At 53.0% G+C, this 20416-nt stretch overlaps 1 protein-coding gene across 1 annotated transcript; it reads left to right on the forward strand.

Annotated features, from left to right (window-relative positions):
* The first annotated feature begins 11775 nt into the window (after window positions 1–11775).
* LOC114910586 (four-jointed box protein 1-like) lies at window positions 11776–14031 on the forward strand. The gene has a single exon (XM_029252321.1). The coding sequence runs from the start codon at window positions 12229–12231 to the stop codon at window positions 13417–13419; it is 1191 nt and encodes a 396-aa protein (XP_029108154.1). The 5' UTR covers window positions 11776–12228; the 3' UTR covers window positions 13420–14031.
* The last annotated feature ends 6385 nt before the right edge of the window (window positions 14032–20416 follow it).

The following is a 20416-nucleotide window of genomic DNA, read 5'->3' on the forward strand; positions in this document are numbered from 1 at the left end:
GGGGCGTGGAGACGGTGGTATCCAAGTCCGCCATGCTGAGCCACAGTACAGCTGTTTCCTTCCTTCACTTCACATCTTGATGTGACCGACACACTGGGTTGCTGAGAGGTGTAACCCAAGGAGGTGCAGCAAACCCCTCCCTTTCCGAACCACCAGAAAGGACTGGGTCACAGCGGGATTCATCCTGTTAACGGGCCGCAGCCCTCCAGGTTCCTATCTCCGCACGGCACTTTGTTCCCAATAAGGGTGCAAGCGTCCGGCATCCACATAATAACATCCAGACATAGCAGAGCAGGGATTGGAGGCGGGGTGGGGAGGGGGGGCACGGTCCTGCTGAGGCCGCTTTTGCGGTGCTTCGTCACAGTCTGGATCGAATACACTTCTGTTTGGTGCCGCTGAAGCGGTTACTCCAGCGCTCCGCTATTCTCATCCCTCCACCCACACCAGCTATGCAGCGACGGACGCCAGGAGCCAAAATGCGTGAAGACAATACGTCTCATGCCTGTACCCACAATGCACAGCTGGAGCAGCGCAGCTACGCATCATTAATTAACCCAGCAGACACTTTTATCGAAGGAACCATCGACTTACATCACTTACATAGCTGACAACTTATTCATCTCAACAGCTGGGTTCCGCATCAAAGCCATTTGTGCTGAGCACCTTGCGGGAGGATGCAGCGGCCCCTAGCGGGACGTGACCCCACCACCTTCTGCTTGCAGGTCCTCTGAGTCCTAGCGGCCTAATGGATGCTGACTGTAACAGGAGAGTGAATGCTGGCAAAAGAAAGGGTTAGGACCCTAAAATGCGCTGACGTTTCCACAAGAGCAAAGACAAGAAGTGTCCAATGAACAGTTTTCAGCAATACAGCATGGATGTGAAAGGTGGACATTGAAGGAGGAGGACAGAAGAAACATGGACTCCTTTGAGCTATGGGGCTGGAGGAGACTTCGAAGGACACCATAGGCAGGAAGGAAAAGGGATGGATGTTGGGTCAGCTTGGGTCAGAAGCGTCACTGGAAACTCAAACAATGACACTGAGCTTTTCATACTCTGGACACATCCTGAGAAGGTTGGACTCTCTCGAAAAGACAGTGATGATAGGAAAGTTGCAGGGAGCAGAAGAAGAGGATGAGCAGTGACCAGATGGATAGACTCAACTGCAGTGACAGTGCACACAGCCCTAACACTAAAGACACAAGTGGAGGGCAGAACTTTCTGGAAGCACTCTATATACAGTGTGCGCTCAACAGTGGCGAACGTGGACTCGACGGCACCGAACAACAACCATCTCAACCGCTCAGTCATGTGATCCAGCACTAGAGTGTCTGAGCAGGAGCTTCTGGCTGGACGCTCCTCACATTCCTCTGGGTTGATGACATTGAGAACGTTCCTCCAGCAGCAGGACGTGGTCACGATCTTGGCTGGATGGTGGAGCGTGGGTGGGGTGGGGTGGGGTGGGGTGGGGGGGGGTGTAATTTGGGGAAAATGACCGTCATGTCATGGAAATCAGAGCGACGGGACATAACAAGGAGAAACGACCCAAGGAACAGATAGGGGATTTTAAACCCCACCCCCGGTGCCAAACACCCACACCCACGCATCCACAAACACCTTTCTGGACGAATTCCAGTCCGCGCTTCTAACTGGGGGGGTCGGAGCACAGCTCTGTGGCTTTAACACTTTTTTCTGCCTCGGGACTTATTTTGATCCCGGGAGCCGATGGGTGTTTTCGAAAAGGTTCCACTGGAGGAGGGCCAGAGGAGGCGCAGCAGACAGACGTTTACCACTCACAGTTTGTTTTGGTTTGCATCTCCATGGCAATGAACTCACATTCCATGTTGTACCTTTTTTCTGTTTTCTTTCCATTTTTTTTTTTCCGTTTTTTTTCCATACTGTACTTCTAGGGAAGAAAAAGGTGGATGCCATTGTGAGGGGAATTCTTTAAGAACTAAAACATGTGTGTGTGTGTGTGTGTGTGTGTGTGTGTGTGTGTTTGCTGGGGGGTGGAGGGTCATCGTGGCAGAACTCCATCCTGCTGTGAAGAAACACTCCAGGTAAGTCACTAAGAGCCCAATATCAAAGCTGGAGATGTCCTGAATCCAGTGCTGAACTCCAAAAGTTTGCACTTTAGTGTTTTTTACATTTTTTTCAGACTGGCAAATTTATTTTCTTCTCATGCGTTTTCTGTCTGTGCACAAGTATCATCACGAGTTTGGAAATCTCTCTGGTAATTCTTTACTTTAGGGTGGGAGATTCCCCCCCTCCCTCCATGATTCTGCGCCCTACAGTAAAATCGGGACCGATAGGAACGAGCAGTGAACTCTGTTCCTGAGAAACAAGGCCCCCTCCCAGAATGCTGCTCGATGGTTTCCGAGGCATCTGGGGAGGAAGGCAACAGCGCATGGGACGCAACGCCCAGACCTGCCGAGGTTGGACCGAGGTCACGGCTGTGCGGCTCCGTCTGCGGCACCCCCACAGGGCAGCGTTCCTGCACGCCTGCGGTGTGAGTACAATGTAAATGTGTGTTTTTGGGTCGACCCTGGAAACGAGGCGTGGTCCGGCTCACCACACACACTCCGCACAGCCTTCGAAGGCAACACGAGCTCTCAAGAAGCAGTCAGCACGTGCTTATTGGCTTTCGGGGGAACTTTGGGAAATGTTGCCGGGGGCATTTTTTTACCCCTTATTATGGTGTGACAGGAAGCGCAGTGTGTGCGTTGCTCCAGTGAGCTCACAAACCGCCGCACACACCGTTTTTCTCCACTTGGATGTGCAGCTGACAGGAGTGGTGCTGAAAACAGGCGTGTCAAAAGCTGTGTCCTGAGATGGAGTCGCAGACTGTGACAGGCAGAAGTTCAAGTGTGTGCGTGTGTGCGGGTGTGTGTGTGTGTGCTGGTCTACTGTGTTTACACATAGATGGTGAACAAGCAGGAAGCTCAAAATGTCAGCCTCTTCATACAATTATTCACACCGTCAGTGAAGAACTCAGAGGCAGGGCCTGTTGAGAAGGTCTGAGAAGAAGGTCTAGTTGTGGAACCTCCCTGGTTCATTTAAGGGTGGATGTGGACCTGTTGAGAAGGTCAAAGGAGAAGGTCTAGTTGTGGAACCTTGCTGGTTCATTTAAGGGTGGATGTGGACCTGTTGAGAAGGTCAAAGAAGAAGGTTTAGTTGTGGAACCTCGCTGGTTCATTTCAAGGTGGATGTGGACCTGTTGAGAAGGTCAAAGAAGAAGGTCTAGTTGTGGAACCTCGCTGGTTTATTTCAAGGTGGATGTGGACCTGTTGAGAAGGTCAAAGAAGAAGGTCTAGTTGTGGAACCTCGCTGGTTCATTTCAAGGTGGATGTGAACCTGTTGAGAAGGTCAAAGAAGAAGGTTTAGTTGTGGAACCTCCCTGGTTCATTTCAAGGTGGATGTGGACCTGTTGAGAAGGTCAAAGAAGAAGGTCTAGTTGTGGAACCTCGCTGGTTCATTTCAAGGTGGATGTGGACCTGTTGAGAAGGTCAAAGAAGAAGGTCTATTTGTGGAACCTCGCTGGTTCATTTCAAGGTGGATGTGGACCTGTTGAGAAGGTCAAAGAAGAAGGTTTAGTTGTGGAACCTCGCTGGTTCATTTCAAGGTGGATGTGAACCTGTTGAGAAGGTCAAAGAAGAAGGTTTAGTTGTGGAACCTTGCTGGTTCATTTCAAGGTGGATGTGGACCTGTTGAGAAGGTCAAAGAAGAAGGTCTAGTTGTGGAACCTCCCTGGTTCATTTCAAGGTGGATGTGGACCTGTTGAGAAGGTCAAAGAAGAAGGTTTAGTTGTGGAACCTCGCTGGTTCATTTCAAGGTGGATGTGGACCTGTTGAGAAGGTCAAAGAAGAAGGTTTAGTTGTGGAACCTCGCTGGTTCATTTCAAGGTGGATGTGGACCTGTTGAGAAGGTCAAAGGAGAAGGTCTAATTGTGGAACCTTGCTGGTTCATTTAAGGGTGGATGTGGACCTGTTGAGAAGGTCAAAGAAGAAGGTCTAGTTGTGGAACCTCGCTGGTTCATTTAAGGGTGGATGTGGACCTGTTGAGAAGGTCAAAGGAGAAGGTTTAGTTGTGGAACCTCCCTGGTTCATTTCAAGGTGGATGTGGACCTGCTGAGAAGGTCAAAGAAGAAGGTTTAGTTGTGGAACCTCCCTGGTTCATTTCAAGGTGGATGTGGACCTGTTGAGAAGGTCAAAGGAGAAGGTCTAATTGTGGAACCTTGCTGGTTCATTTAAGGGTGGATGTGGACCTGTTGAGAAGGTCAAAGAAGAAGGTCTAGTTGTGGAACCTCCCTGGTTCATTTAAGGGTGGATGTGGACCTGTTGAGAAGGTCAAAGGAGAAGGTCTAGTTGTGGAACCTCCCTGGTTCATTTCAAGGTGGATGTGGTCCTGTTGAGAAGGTCAAAGAAGAAGGTTTAGTTGTGGAACCTCCCTGGTTCATTTCAAGGTGGATGTGGACCTGTTGAGAAGGTCAAAGGAGAAGGTCTAATTGTGGAACCTTGCTGGTTCATTTAAGGGTGGATGTGGACCTGTTGAGAAGGTCAAAGAAGAAGGTCTAGTTGTGGAACCTCGCTGGTTCATTTAAGGGTGGATGTGGACCTGTTGAGAAGGTCAAAGGAGAAGGTTTAGTTGTGGAACCTCCCTGGTTCATTTCAAGGTGGATGTGGACCTGTTGAGAAGGTCAAAGAAGAAGGTCTAGTTGTGGAACCTCCCTGGTTCATTTCAAGGTGGATGTGGACCTGTTGAGAAGGTCAAAGGAGAAGGTCTAATTGTGGAACCTTGCTGGTTCATTTAAGGGTGGATGTGGACCTGTTGAGAAGGTCAAAGAAGAAGGTCTAGTTGTGGAACCTCGCTGGTTCATTTAAGGGTGGATGTGGACCTGTTGAGAAGGTCAAAGGAGAAGGTTTAGTTGTGGAACCTCGCTGGTTCATTTCAAGGTGGATGTGGACCTGTTGAGAAGGTCAAAGAAGAAGGTTTAGTTGTGGAACCTCGCTGGTTCATTTCAAGGTGGATGTGGACCTGTTGAGAAGGTCAAAGGAGAAGGTCTAATTGTGGAACCTTGCTGGTTCATTTAAGGGTGGATGTGGACCTGTTGAGAAGGTCAAAGAAGAAGGTCTAGTTGTGGAACCTCGCTGGTTCATTTAAGGGTGGATGTGGACCTGTTGAGAAGGTCAAAGGAGAAGGTTTAGTTGTGGAACCTCCCTGGTTCATTTCAAGGTGGATGTGGACCTGTTGAGAAGGTCAAAGAAGAAGGTTTAGTTGTGGAACCTCGCTGGTTCATTTCAAGGTGGATGTGGACCTGTTGAGAAGGTCAAAGAAGAAGGTTTAGTTGTGGAACCTCGCTGGTTCATTTCAAGGTGGATGTGAACCTGTTGAGAAGGTCAAAGAAGAAGGTTTAGTTGTGGAACCTCGCTGGTTCATTTCAAGGTGGATGTGGACCTGTTGAGAAGGTCAAAGAAGAAGGTCTAGTTGTGGAACCTCGCTGGTTCATTTCAAGGTGGATGTGGACCTGTTGAGAAGGTCAAAGAAGAAGGTTTAGTTGTGGAACCTCCCTGGTTCATTTCAAGGTGGATGTGGACCTGTTGAGAAGGTCAAAGAAGAAGGTTTAGTTGTGGAACCTCGCTGGTTCATTTCAAGGTGGATGTGAACCTGTTGAGAAGGTCAAAGAAGAAGGTTTAGTTGTGGAACCTCGCTGGTTCATTTCAAGGTGGATGTGGACCTGTTGAGAAGGTCAAAGAAGAAGGTCTAGTTGTGGAACCTCGCTGGTTCATTTCAAGGTGGATGTGGACCTGTTGAGAAGGTCAAAGAAGAAGGTCTATTTGTGGAACCTCGCTGGTTCATTTCAAGGTGGATGTGGACCTGTTGAGAAGGTCAAAGAAGAAGGTCTAGTTGTGGAACCTCGCTGGTTCATTTCAAGGTGGATGTGGACCTGTTGAGAAGGTCAAAGAAGAAGGTCTAGTTGTGGAACCTCGCTGGTTCATTTAAGGGTGGATGTGGACCTGTTGAGAAGGTCAAAGGAGAAGGTTTAGTTGTGGAACCTCCCTGGTTCATTTCAAGGTGGATGTGGACCTGTTGAGAAGGTCAAAGAAGAAGGTTTAGTTGTGGAACCTCCCTGGTTCATTTCAAGGTGGATGTGGACCTGTTGAGAAGGTCAAAGAAGAAGGTTTAGTTGTGGAACCTCGCTGGTTCATTTCAAGGTGGATGTGAACCTGTTGAGAAGGTCAAAGAAGAAGGTTTAGTTGTGGAACCTCACTGGTTCATTTCAAGGTGGATGTGGACCTGTTGAGAAGGTCAAAGAAGAAGGTTTAGTTGTGGAACCTCGCTGGTTCATTTCAAGGTGGATGTGGACCTGTTGAGAAGGTCAAAGAAGAAGGTCTAGTTGTGGAACCTCGCTGGTTCATTTAAAGGTGGATGTGGACCTGTTGAGAAGGTCAAAGAAGAAGGTCTATTTGTGGAACCTCGCTGGTTCATTTCAAGGTGGATGTGGACCTGTTGAGAAGGTCAAAGAAGAAGGTTTAGTTGTGGAACCTCGCTGGTTCATTTCAAGGTGGATGTGGACCTGTTGAGTAATTTTGGCTCTAGAAGAACATGTGGTCAATGTTCCAGGTTGACCGAGGCCTTAAGGGAAGCGTTTGGACGACTCCTTTTCCTCTCGCCACCGCGGTGCAGGTAACCAGCAGCAGGCCGGCACGCCAAGTTCTGCCAAGATGGGCTTCTGCTCCAGCAGCAAGGCGAGCGTCCCGCCGGGAACCGCTCCGGCAGAAAGCACTTTTCGCCCAGGATGTGTTTACGGAACCTGCTGCCCAGATCCACAGCCACGGAGCTGCAGGCTACCTGACAGCATCGCAGCAAATGAGACGCAGCTGCGGGAGAAACGCCAGCTCATTTGGCACGTGTGTGTAACGCGTGTCTCGTAAAATGTGCACGGCGTGGCGTGTTCCAGAACTTCGGCGGAGGAGATTCCACGGTGGGGGGGGGGGGCACCTTCGCATACCAATTCTCTCTCCGGGTGTCGTGACCCGGTTGTGTTTTGCTGTCGCTGAAAAACAAAGAAAGAAACAAAAAAAAAAAAAAACATGCAAAGTTGTGATTAGACAAAAGCATCAGCAAAGGAGGACAAAGACAAGAACATTGTATATATATTCATATATATGTATATAGATCTAATTATGTTTTGTGTGTTTTGAACAAACAGGAGCTGCGACTTTGGGCTCATCCTGGTGTTTGGGTTTTGACCCTGAGTGTTTTTCCACTGAAATAGTGATGTAGAAATTCTTTGTTTTGCCGAAGGAAACATACAAACACTTTCAAGGGTTTCGGAGAAAACCACTTTATTGTTCCTGTCGATCACTCCCAAGTCCTGCTGTGGCAGCGACGGCGGCCTTTGTGGGCGAGTGGCACTGTACCGCCCCCTGCTGTCGTGGCCAGAGCTGCAGTAATTCACGAAGTAATTGAAAAAAGTAATTGATAAAGTAATTTATCATTAAGACATTTAGGGTAACATCTGATACTGGACTTTGACTCATCGCACATGAGTGAAACTGCACATGTGGCATAAGGAGGAACTTCTCTTTTCCCACCTTGTCATGATGGGTTTTATCGTCCCAGCGAAGGGCCGTGAAAGGAATTGTAAAGGTAAACTGCTTTCTAGAGCCAAAACTTGACTAGAATAAGAAGATCCACCCTGGAAGGATGGGGCGAGGTGAGCGGTCCGAATCATGCCATTAGAACAGCGTATGTGACCTGAGAAGTGCTACATGTGAAGGGAAAAGGGAGTGTGTGACACCGACATGTCGTGCGTCATTTCTCAATTTTGTCAGTTAATGTTTATTTGAAATCAATCGCGCAAAAGCACAAAGTTGGGGATTAACGTCACGTTTAGCGGCCGCTCCAGGTCAGAGTTCTGCGCTGAAAGTACGCTAAAGTGCAGCGCGGCGCCGTGGCCACTAGAGGGCGACACCGTTATATAAAATACAAGTTTTCAGACACTTAAATATATATACTGTATATCTATTTATATGCATTAAATACAAAATACAAGTCCTGCCCGTTACCCGACCAAACATGTCCAATGAGGTGTACAGGTGTCTACCGGAAATGATAAAAGCCTCGTGGGGGGGCACTGGGGGGTACTGGCCAAGTAAAGCTTGATTTCAAGTTCCTGTTTCCTACCACTGCGACCCCAGCAAAGAGCGAGTCCTCTAGGGGAGAGGAGCGAAACCCACAACCATCAGGTAGGGTTTAGAAAGCAAGGGAGGGGTGTGGGGGACCCTTACCGCAGCTCGGCTGTGTGCTCCGTGATCAGCCCCCCCGCTCGACACCCCCCCTCCACTGCCCCTGCTGCTAATGGCACCGATTATTCATGTTTAAACAGTCCATGTGCCCTCTGTCAGGTGCCCCTTGTTACGACGTCGTGGCCGGATGCGATCAGTGCGCTGCGGTGGTCCAGTGGTCGGGTGGGCCGGTGGTCCGAAGGGCGCTGCACAGCCCAAGCCTGTAGAGGGCGCCGCTCTGGGCGTCTGCATCCCAGTCAGATATACCAAAACACAAATGGACTGCATTTACCCATGTTCACTGCTGACTAACTGGACGCATTCTGTGTCACACCTGTACATGACATGACAATTGGAGGGGGGCACATGAACCCAGAGCCCCCACCTCCCTGACTGCAGACATCTTTGCGCGTCTGATTTAGAGGTCAAGCGTGACCCTCCACTCTCAGCAGGCCTGTGGGAAAGCAGGGTAGGGGGAAGGGGGGAGACGGGGGTCGCCCTGATGCATTCAGACAACTAGCCCCCCCCCACCCCCGTGCCCACTGAAGCCCAACAGGAGGGCACTGGAAAAGCAGGCCTGCTCCTCTCCCAGGGGATGCGAGTCAAATGGTGGGAGGCGCAGCGAGGCCCACGACCTACTTGTGAAGTGCGGCTCGTCGGAGTGTGCGGCGCTCATGGCAACGCGCCGCTTTTGACCGCGCTGGGGGGGTGGGGGCAGGGGGTGCTGCTGGGAGGCGCATGGTGCTAAAAAGGCCTGGGACGAGCACAGCTGGACGTGCGTGCGTTCTGTTCGGTGGCAGTGGGAGGGGGGTCCTGCCCTTGCTCAGCTTTGGCCTGTTTCTTGAGAAATTTCAGAGGCAGCATCGGAATGCATCTCCCCCCACCCCACTCCCTGCCCCCGATCCGCTCCAGATCCCCCCCCAGATCCCCCCAGCTGGATGCGATGAAATGTGTTGGTTTGCAGTTTCATGCCCGCAAAAGCAACATCCTCGCCCAGAACTTCCCGGGGTGGAGCCAGGAGGAGGGCTGAGCGCGACCCCTAATGCGACTGCGGCGCTCGGACCCTCACGGCCCGGCCGACAGCAACCGCAGTCAAGAGAACCGGTGACAAAACACCTGGACGCAGTGATGCGGCGACTACAACAGGTATATAAAGGAGAGACTTTTTTCATCTGCTTCAGCTGCCTAATGATGTTGTTGTGCCGGAAATGGGGCCCTTGAAGAGCATCGGGGACAGATGGCAGCTTCGCCGTTTAAAGGGCAGGTATTTCCACCCCGGTGTGATTCGGTATTCATCTGAGGTGTGTGGAAAGGCAGACGCATCCATCCTTTCCTCTCCCCTGCTGTCTAACACGTACGTGCTCTCTCCCCTCTCTCCTCACGCGCGCACACACACACACACAGAAATCCTCTGTTTTTCTCTCTTTCTCTCTCACACACATTCCCTCCGTTTCTGAGACGCACGCAATTGCTGTCTCTCACTCTCACACACACACTCGCATACTCTCTCTCTGTCCCATATATAACCTGTTTCATTCTGCCTTTTTCTCTCAAGCGCAAATTCACACACACACACACACACACACACACACACACCGTGTCTCTGACACGCACATGCCACGCGCACCCTTAAACTCATCACCGGTACACATTCATAGAAAAGCAGTTCCACCTGTTCAGAACCAGGTGTCATTACACACTCGAGAGACAGAGGGCCCCGCCGATCGGACGCCATGCCCCCGGCAGCCCAGCAGCGAGCAACCGTCAGCAGAACCGACAGCGGCTGTCAGCGCTAATGGCGCACCGGCGCGTTCATTTTTCAGCCCATACGGCAGCATTTGCGAGTATGAGGCCAAAAACGATGATTCTCAATGCGCTAACCTTTCGGTAGTGACACGCCCGTTTGTCTCGAGTGCCGACCGCCGCCTCGCCACTTCTTTTTCTGCGCCACACCGAAGGGGCGAGACCGGCAGCGAGCAGCTGTGGCCTGGCTGGTGTCAGCTCTCGGTTGGGGGGGCGGGCGAGAGTCGCTCAGGGCCCCTTTGGGGCGCTCATTTCACCGCAGGAATGGACAAGGAATTTGGCTGGAGAGGGGCAGAAGAGCGGAGACGCCAATATAGGCCCTGGCGGGACGTGGGGGAGTTTGATATGGATACAGGCCGACAGGGGGTGTCTCGTGGCGTCTGCGCGCCATAACATTCGACATCCTTTGCTCTTGCGCCATCTGTTTTTTGAAGGCCTCAAAAAAGCACCTTTTCTTAAATGTGGGCCACGGGCGCCAACTCGTCCCCAGTCTGACGACACCAGCCATCGGCGAATAATGAAAAGCAGCCCGGTGTCGTCAGGCTGGGGACGATTGGGAGGCGGGGGGTGGGGGTATGCATGAGCAAAAAAATCACGGTGCTTCCATTGCGCTAATTGAGCATTGAGGCAGCTTCAGGACCGAGGCAATTTGGTATGCCATTGCCTTACCATAAAAATGACCCAATTAATTTGATTAAGAACTTTAATTCAGAGGCAGCTGAATACAAAAATAGGGCTTGAATTAAAAATCATTTTGCAGTTTCGGGCGAATATATGAGAGTTTCTCGCGTCTGCGCTCGCCTTTCATTTTTCCCCGGTAATTGATGGCTAATGAAGGAGGCGATTAACTTCACCGCTGGCACAAGAGATTACAGGACAGAACGGGGGGCTCACAGAAAAGGCCTTTTTGTCAGTCCTGTAAGGAGAAAGAGGGGCTCCATCGTGGCTTTAATTCAAGAAGTTTGTCTTGTGGAGTCATTTTATAGTGAATTCCCCTCACAAACACAAAAAAAACCAAAAGCTGAAAACAAGTGTATTAATGTGCGACGGTCTGTCAATACATGTTTTCAGTGTTTCTTTTTTATATCAAGGAAAAAATACCAATTTTTTCAGGCATCGCATCCCCAAATGTTACATGATAGGCAAAATCTCCAGTCATCACTTATTGAAGACATTACTATTGGGGGGGTCACCAAGCTACTATGTCATGAGGGGCACTTTTCCATACACACAACTTCTGCTTGTTCACTTCTTTGCCTAAATATATAATGGCACTGAATCTCAATCTGTTTATTATGTATTATTAGGTCACATGAGGTCGTGTACTTATCTCCTGTTAGCGCTTCGAGGACTGGATGTGTTAGTTCGTGTCCACATGTGTAATTGTAGAAGGTTTACTGTTTTTCTCAACATCATCAGTGAGTATTAAAACATTCACACTGCATGTTTTGGGTCTAATAAGGTGTAAAATAGTATTTATGCTTTATACATCTTGTGCATGGAGGAAAACCAAAAAGACATGTAGAAAGCTGACATAACACGGACAAGGAAAGGAGCGGAGGGGGAAGGGCCACTAAAGACAAAGTATAAATAGCAACCGCGTAGACTTTTCATTTTATTTTTAGATACACACACTAACAGCACTTTTCAGTTCTGCTCCCTCCTCCTTCCCTAGTGGACCCTCTCCCTCTCTCTCTCTCTCTCTCTCATACACACACACACACACACACACACGCACGCCCACCGGCGTGGCGCTCGAGTCACGTGCCTCCGGGAGCTGAGTCTCGAGCGGAGCGCAGAGCTCAGAGATGGAGAGAAGCGCGCGGCGGAGCCGGAGACACGGCAGCGAGCCCGCGCGGACACAGATGGTCGCGTTTCGTCTCCCCGCGGATTAAAATGACCCCCTTTCTGGCAGCGGAACTTTCCGGAGCTCCGAGACACGCGGCTCGGCGCGCGCCCGGCAACGTCGCCCGCGACAAAGGGCGCAGCGCTCGGGGCTGATACTTTGTATCGCTCGTCTCTTTGTTCCGCCACAACTCGCGATGAGGCTGAGCGGCGCGTGAGTCGCCCCCGTGACGAGGAGTCCCGCGCGGCAGGAGCGAGTGCGAACCGACTCCGACGGGCGGGCGCGCGGGTCACCATGAGGGCGCTGCCGGCCGCTTTCCTCGCGCTGCTCCTGCTGTGCACGTGCGCCTGCGTGCTGCTGGTGTGGAGCGGGCTGGACGGCGCGGCGGACATGGGAGTGGACGGCAGGGCGGTGGAGCCCGGGTCCCGCGCGGACCTGTCGCCGAAAACTTTCCGCGCGCTGCTGGCCGTGGCCGGGCTCCAGAGAGAGCGGGGCGGCGGGACCCCCCACGTGGAGTCGGAGTCGGAGCCGGACCTGGACCTCGCGCTGCGGGACGAGCTGCTGTGGCCCGAGCGCCTGGACGCGCTCCTCCCGGAGGCGTTCGGCGAAGCGCACGCCCGCGCCTGGGCTCTGAAAGCCCGCCGGAGCGCAGTGGTCTCTCTGGAGCCCGGCTGCGGGAGGGCGTCCAACCGGCTCGCCACGTTCGCGGACGGCACGCGGGCGTGCGTGCGCTACGGCATCACGGAGGAGCAGGTGCAGGGCGAGACGCTCTCCTTCTACCTGGCCGCGTTGCTGGGCATCCGGAACCTGCCGCCGCTCGCGCTGTCGCAGCTGGACCCCGAGAGCGAGCGCTGGGCGGCCGTGAGGGGCGCCGTGCACCAGCTCGGCTGGTCCTGGGGGGCCGTGGTCTCCCTCACCGAGTGGGTGGCCAACCTGACCGGCGTGGTCACCCCGGCGCCCCTCCGGCAGCACGGCGCGGGGCTGCGACCGTTGCGCGAGGAGCTGCGCAACCGCAGCGTGCATGAGGTGCTGGAGCTCGTGCAGTGGTCCGACCTGGTCCTGTTCGACTACCTGACGGCCAACTTCGACCGCCTCGTGAGCGGCCTCTTCAGCCTGCAGTGGGACGCGCGCGTCATGGAGCGGGACGCGAGCAACCTGCAGAGGACGCCGCGCGGCGCGCTCCTGCTGCTCGACAACGAGGCCGGCCTCGTGCACGGCTACCGCGTGCTGCCCATGTGGGAGGGCTACCACGGCGCCCTGCTGCGCTCGGTGTGCCTCTTCAGGGAGAGCACGGCGCGGCGCGTGGCCGAGTTGCAGCGCGCGCGCGACGCCGGCGCCCGCCTTCGCGAGCTGTACGTGGAGGGCGAGCCGCTGGCCCGCGCGCTGGGCTTCCTCTCCGACGAGCACGAGCGCGTCCTGCAGGACAGGGTGGACCGCGTCCACAGACACATCGTGCACTGCAAGGAGCGCCACGGACGCGCGTGATCGCCCGCGGCAGTGCCGTGCGTGACCCGGCTGACTCCTCCCCGTGGGTGATCCGCTCTCCTACCTCTCGCGGGCCAACATTCCGTTCGTGGTCACGGCCCGAGACGCGCTTTTGCCCCACGCAGAAAAATACCCACCACACTTTTAATTGAAGCCTTAAAAGTCGCAATTATTTCATAAAGGAATTAATGTGTCGGGAGCGCGCAGACGCGCGGCAGGACTGCGTGGCACGAGGACAAAGGAACACTTAAGGAGTCAACAGGAGCCTTATTGTGTCGCACGCGTGGGTGGGAGCCGCGGGACCCCTCCGCTCGGTGGGATTCCATCTGTGGGGAAGAGACACGCAGCAGATCATGGTTGTGTTCAGAGCCTTAATGAAGTCTGATCCCTCACTTAGGAGGGGTGTGTGTGCGTATCGTGTCACGGAAGAACCAAGTGCTTCTTTTTTAAAGTCGGACTTTATCCAGGATGACCCTGTTTCGTTGGGAGGACTTGACTTTGCGCTGTAATGTCATGTGGGACCTCAGTGGTGTCAGTGTGTTGTGCCCTGGACTCCATGGGTCATGTGGTGTGCAGAAAAAGCCTCAGTGTGTGTGTGTGTGTGTGTGTGTGTGTGTGCTCTCCACTGCAGTCTGCTAACCTGCTTCACTCGGCTCCTTTGGTCCAGCTTGGAACCATAACTCTGAGCTGAGCTTCTTAAACCTCGATCCTCTGGGGTCCAGATCCGCTGTGTGAGGGAGGAAATAACCGGGTTTTACAGTTTGTTGTCTCTGGTTAGACATGTTTTTGAAAAGGAGCAAAGTGACACTGCCTGTGGGAGTGTGTTTAGGGTTAGAAGCTCTTGACCACCCTGCTGTTTTCTCTCTGCGGGTGTTGAACACACCACACGCATGCGCACGGTTACCCCCCCGAGGACGGTTTGCTTTCCTGGCCCCTCCGCACCGCAGCAGGTGGGGGGTCGGTTCCTGTTCTCGGGCTCCAGGTGCGCCGCTTTACCTGTGAGGTGGTGGAAGGTGAACACACACTAAGCTCATGTGGTGCTCCAGGTGTGACCTGGTCCCTCACTGGCAGGTAACTGCAGCCCCCCAGGACTGGAGCTTCCCATCAGTGTTAGTTGGATGCATATCAGTGATGATCTTTGCTGTGTTTTAGTAGTGGGTGTGCGTGTTGAGGAAACACTCCTTACTCCACTAGGGGGCTGTGACAATGATGGGTGTTTGGGGTTAAGTCCCAGTAGACAAACTCATCTCCATGTTCCTTTACCTCTTTTCTTTCTTATGATTTACAGACAAGCATTTTGTTACATGTGAAGCTTTACTTGTCCACCCCGAGAGGGCAGGGGGTGGTTAAACAGCTTTCGGTTATGAAATAGGCGATAGCGCGAGGGTCCCGATGCGATGGGGCACATGTGCGATCGACACCAGTGCTGTGTGGAGAAACGCAAACACGTTCAGATGGTTTTCTCGAGGGCGGGAGGCCTGTGTTCGTGAGGGGTGGGGTTCATCGAGTCCGCTCGCACACAAACACCCCCCAGTGGTGTGATGTGCTTTAGATGTTCAGAATGGGGGCCTCCATCCTCCCCCCCCCACTTGTGGCTTTTTAGAGACCCCCTGGTTCTTTTCAAAGGCTTGCTGTCAGGCTTCGTTACGTTGGCGGTTGCCATCAAAGGCAAAGTTTGCCCATGCGTTTCCTCTTCCTGTTCCTGGCCATCGGGGGGTGTGTCCCCAGCTGGTTGGCCATCTTCTTAGGCCTTGCTACCCCGAAGCTCTCATTTAAACCACACACACACTTGCTGAACTGCTTGTCCCAAGTCGGGTTGCGGCAAGCTGGAGCCTAACCCAGCAACACAGGGTGTAAGGCTGGAGGGGAGGGGACACACCCAGGATAGGATGCCAGTCCATCATAAGGCACCCCAAGCAGGACTCAAACCCCAGACCCACCAGAGAGCAGGACCCAGCCAAACCCGCTGCGCCACCACGCTCCCTTCATTTAAACCAACAAGACTCCTGGTCCACATCTGCCTTGCCCTGATTGGCAGGTCAGAGTGAGGCCAGGGGGCGGGACCTCAGCCTGTGGGTGTCGGCCGGATTCCCGTTCCCCACGCACATCTCCAAGCAGCTGTTCACCCGCTCAGAAATACCTTGTCATTTATGCAGCTTACTGCAGGCATTTTTATTATCGCTTGTCATGGGTTGCGGGGGGTGGGGGTGCAAGTCGCCAGGCTGCCGTTTGCGCTCGTCTTCCTCCCGCAGTCCGATCACTTCCAAGCTCGAGGTGGAGAGAAACACAGATCGCTTTATTTCCATCTTGATTAACAAAGGCCGAATTTGCCCTGTGTGGAAAAAAAAGCACGTGCAGAACTCGTGGTAAAAGAAGTAAACGGGATGGTAAAAGTGGTAAAAGTAAACGGGAAACGGCTGGGTTCCACTTTCGGGAGCGGCTCACCGGAAACGGCACAGCGGCCGAATTTTTTCGCGTCGTTCTCTTCCGCCGCCTGACTGGTCCCATTGTGTGGCGCACATTCCAGGGGGCAGAAACACACAAAACACGCTGTGACAGAACACAGCCAGTGTGGAGGGTGGGGGGGGGTGATGACCCCCAAGAGCTCATGGGAAATATTCACCCGTAGCCGAAGCGAAATTATGATCGCCAGCTTTCCGCGTGTGTGTGTGTGTGTGTGGGTGGGTGGGTGAACTGGGGAGGATTTACTAGATTTGTATGAAAACAATTCTGCTGTTAGAAGATGTAAAGTTTTATTATTACTATTATTATATGAGGTGTCTGCACTCTGCTGTCACTGTACATACTGTATGATAAACGTCATTAACAGTTATTGTTCATGACTGTCCACTAAGAGGAACTTGACACAGGCACTTTATGTTGTGTTTTTTAATAAATGCAGTTCCCTGTGTTTTTACAAAATGTACCTATTGGAAGATGTCAATAAAGATACGTGTTAAAACCGCGAATTCCGTGCCGTTTGTCGTTGGAGCCGGAGCCAAAATCTCGCCTGACATTTTCCATCTGTTGGCGTGTTTTTTTCTTTCTTTCAGAGTATCGATCCCGCGATGATGTACTGTGGCGCTGCGCTGTGTCTCCTCGATCTTATCGAGCTCCAAAGGAGAAATGAAAAGGCTTTGTTTTCTCGCACATGTGACTTATAGCGAAATGCCGGAGAGGCGACACCGGCGGGCCTTGAAATAACACCCAGATGGAGTTTGGTGTCGATAGGTAAATGGCTTTATTATTGTCCTTTGGAAGCATAATTGCGTTCTCTCCCTGTCGTTCTTCAAAAAATTCGGGAATTGCTTTGGGAGGGTGTTAAATTGGAGCGACCGAAAACAGCGGTCGCCGTCTGAAAGGGGTGTAAATCATGGTGTCGGAGGCCCTGCTCTGGCTCTCGCTTGCTGCCCGGCCTTCTGCTCGCCGCTTATTGCTCGCTGTGGCATTCTGGGTAAAAGGAGCTCCTCGTGACCTCGGGTCCCGCTTCCTTCGGCACCGGTGTCGCTGCGAACGTTTAAGCGCTTCGGAATGAATGTGACGCTTTTCTCCAAGGTGACATTTGTGCACAGAGCTACTTACACTGATTTACCAGCGGGGTCATTCGGTGCAGGGCGAGTCCCTTGATTAAGGGTACTAGAGCAGGAGGGGGAATTCGAACCTGGCTCATTTAGTGCAGCACAGCAGCTCTAACCACTTCGCCCCCTGCTGCCCATAGCAGAACACAGAGCTGAGTAGTTCATGGGTGTGAATTCAGGTTAAGGATGTAACTGAGGGTACAACAGCAGGTGCCCTTTTGGTCCTCAGCTACTGTGTAATGTCCCTCCGTTCCCCCCCAGCTCACGTTCTCCAGCCCTGGCGAGAGCAGCAACCCCTCCGCACCCCTTGCCACCCCGGCACCTACCCGCGAGCCCCTTCTCGAACCCCTGCAAGCAGACCAACGGAGCCACCCGAGGAGCAGAGAGTTGAATCCATCGGCGCAGAGGTCTCTCCGTGTTCTTACAGAGAAGCGTTGGAATCCATCATGAATGTGGTTTCACTGTTTGTGTGTGTGATTTTACTGCGTAAAGTATGCAATTTGAAATGCAAATTGTTCCCATTCTGCTGCTATTATTCATCAAGTGCCTCTCTAATGGGATTTGTTTGTTTATTTTATTTATTTATGACATATGACGCCGGAAAGTAATAACAGGTCCCATCTGGCGCCGGAGCTGCGGTTGTTCTTCCGCGGTTCTGAGCCTAAATGTCCAAATGTGTCCAGACATGCAGAAAATTCATCTTCTCTTTATAAAGGCAGAACCGAGTTGGACTTTGAGCGTCGGACGCTCGATAGGTAGATTTTAGCTGGAATTTGGATGAGACGGTGGATGGGACGCGACCCCCGAAACGCTTTTGAACTCAGCCTCATCACTGCTCCCCAACAGCCGTTGCGGCACCCCCCCGATGGCCCGGCGCTCCCCCTTCTCTACGACGCTGCTGGGTCGACGAAGGACCCGTCCTCCCGGCAGGGCGGAGGAACACGCTGCCGTCCAGGTGTTGTTCTGACACGGGGACGGGCGAATTCCCCGGGAGGCGCCGATCAGCGTGGCGCCGGCAAACGAGCCCGGGCGTGCAAGTGGGTGGGGGAGGGCAGGTATCTTAATAATTGCGGCGCAGCTGTCGGTGGCTCTCGACGAGCGCCGGATCGCCGCGATGACTCACTTCAAATCATAGGTTTGACAAAGGCCTCCTTCTGCGCTCGCTAATTACAGCCAATGAGGCCCTGGTTCCACGTGGCGTGGTAACGGCCGTGCGGTACCCTTTCATTACCACACCCCCCCCCCCCCCGGATTCACCACACAATGGGGACAGTAAACACAGGGTGTGGGGCTGAGCTATGTCCAGCACTGCAACGAAGGCTGCCGGTTTTGGGAGGTTTTTCAGAAAGGTGGGGGGGGTGGCAGGAACGGCGCTGTAGGGCAGCTCCCCCATGTGGACACATCACCTTGCCCCCCCAGTCAGCAAGCGATGCAGGAGAGACGTGGCAGGGTCTGTACGCTTTGGACCACGGTAAGTCGTACCTGAGCGAAAGCGTTGTCGCCATACCCTTCCACCAGGTCGGGGCGGCCCGAGCTGCAAGTCGGAGCTCAGAGGTGGAGACGGGCAAGACAGGACGTGAACGCAGTTTGTTTTCCTGGGGCCGCCCTCCCCTCGAACCCCCACCGCCCCGTTCCTGCTGCTATTCCCAGGCCCCGAGGTTGGGGGGGTTCGCTGCGTATCCTCCCCTGGGACGTGACCCCTCTTCTAACGGAGGGGCAATCAATCCGACGAGGAGATTCCCCCCCAACTCGGAGTCCTGTTTCAAAGGCATTTCTGCCTCCTGCTTTCAGCACCAACACCAGCCCCCCTCCCAACCCCCTCCGCGCAGGTGTTCCCACGATCCACCGCTCCTCAGATCCTCGGACGGCGTCCTCCGGCTTTCGTGGAGGATTTACGAGCCGCTGACGGGCCGCGGCGACGCCGACGGGGGGCAAATCAAAAGCAGAAGCCCTGGGTCACCGCGGCTCCCGTGTGCAGAAACTCGATTCTGTTTCCAAACCGGCACCGCATCGTGCGTTTTGTTCTAACGGGGAAGGTGTCCGGTTTTTTCTGCTCGGGCAATGGGTTCGCGACCCACCGGAGCGCTGCTTAAGTGTGTGTCATACAGAGTGCGGCAAACTCAAAGGTTTGCAGCGCGGCGCTGCTCGCCTCACGATCAATAATCGGCTTCCTGATATATAACGCAGCAGAAGTATTTGCCTCCTGAAGCCCGAACGCAAATCTCACGGAGCGGTGCCGTCAAAGCTCATTGGGCCCCGAGCCAATGTCCACGTGTGGAACCGGTCGGTCGGTCACTGCTGTTCGCACATGTGCAAAAATTTTTATTGATTTATCTGACGCTTTTCTCCAAGGTGACTTACAGTGTGTGTGTGTGTGTGTGTGCGCGCTACTTACTGATTTACTCACTTATATGGCAGGGTAATTTTCACAGTATTTTTACTATATTAATTCAGAGTAAGTATCAGCAGGAGGTGGGATTCATATGCGAGGAAATATCGCTGAACACCTGCTCTCCCTGCATATGCGTGTTGTGCAGACAGCTGTGGTCTGATGTGTGTGTGTGTGTGTATGGGTGCAAGCGCTCATCTCTACGGCTGTGTAATAAGGTTGATAAGGGATTGTTATTCGCATGGAAGCGGTTTGTTATTGAGTCAGTCAATCCAGACAGAGGAAAAGGAGTTCCATTCCATACCAGGCACTGCAAACACACTGAGTGTGTGTACACACACCCCTCTCCAGCGCCTCTAACACACGTGCAGTGATGCGGGGAGGAGGGCGGAGCCACATGGAGCCAGAGTGTCTCGACTGCACAGGAGAGCTGGGGGTTTAGGGATGGTTTTGACATTCTTGAGCAGTCCAGGCACACACCACTGAACACACACACACACACACACACACAGTGCGCTCTCTGTGGCCTCAGCACTCCTGCAAGTAGACCCCCCACTGGGAATACCTGAGGCCTGTTTGGATGGATAGTTACTCCAGCAGTGGACGTGTCCCCTTCTCTGTCTCTGAGTCACATGCACACGCGCACACACGCACACGCACACACACACATTTCATTTCAATTCCTCTCTCTCGCTCTCCATTGAGAAGAAGTGCTTTGCTGGAGAGGAACTCAGTGATAAATCATTAATACCACAGCGGTTGTGTGATTTTTGAAGTTGTTTTTGAAAAACTCATTTTAGACAATTAAAACCAAATTGCGGGGGGGGTTAGGAGAGGTGAAGAAACAACTACGTCTGCAGGTTTGACAGACAGCTGAGCATCAGCGATGGTCTGTCCTTCAGGAAGAGGTCTGCATGCTGATGATGCATGGGGACAGCTAGTAGTGTAGTAGCTAGGGTTGCTGCCTTTGGATCCAAAGGTCGCAGCTTCGATCCCACCTTTGGCTGTAGTACCGTTGAGCGAGGTGCCT

This window comes from Scleropages formosus, chromosome 5 (genome assembly GCF_900964775.1).
Source record: "Scleropages formosus chromosome 5, fSclFor1.1, whole genome shotgun sequence".
NCBI lineage: Eukaryota > Metazoa > Chordata > Actinopteri > Osteoglossiformes > Osteoglossidae > Scleropages > Scleropages formosus.

Coding starts and splice junctions, on each gene's coding strand:
- LOC114910586 (XM_029252321.1), top strand. CDS start 12,229: ATGAGGGCGCTGCCGGCCGCTTTCCTCGCGCTGCTCCTGCTGTGCACG.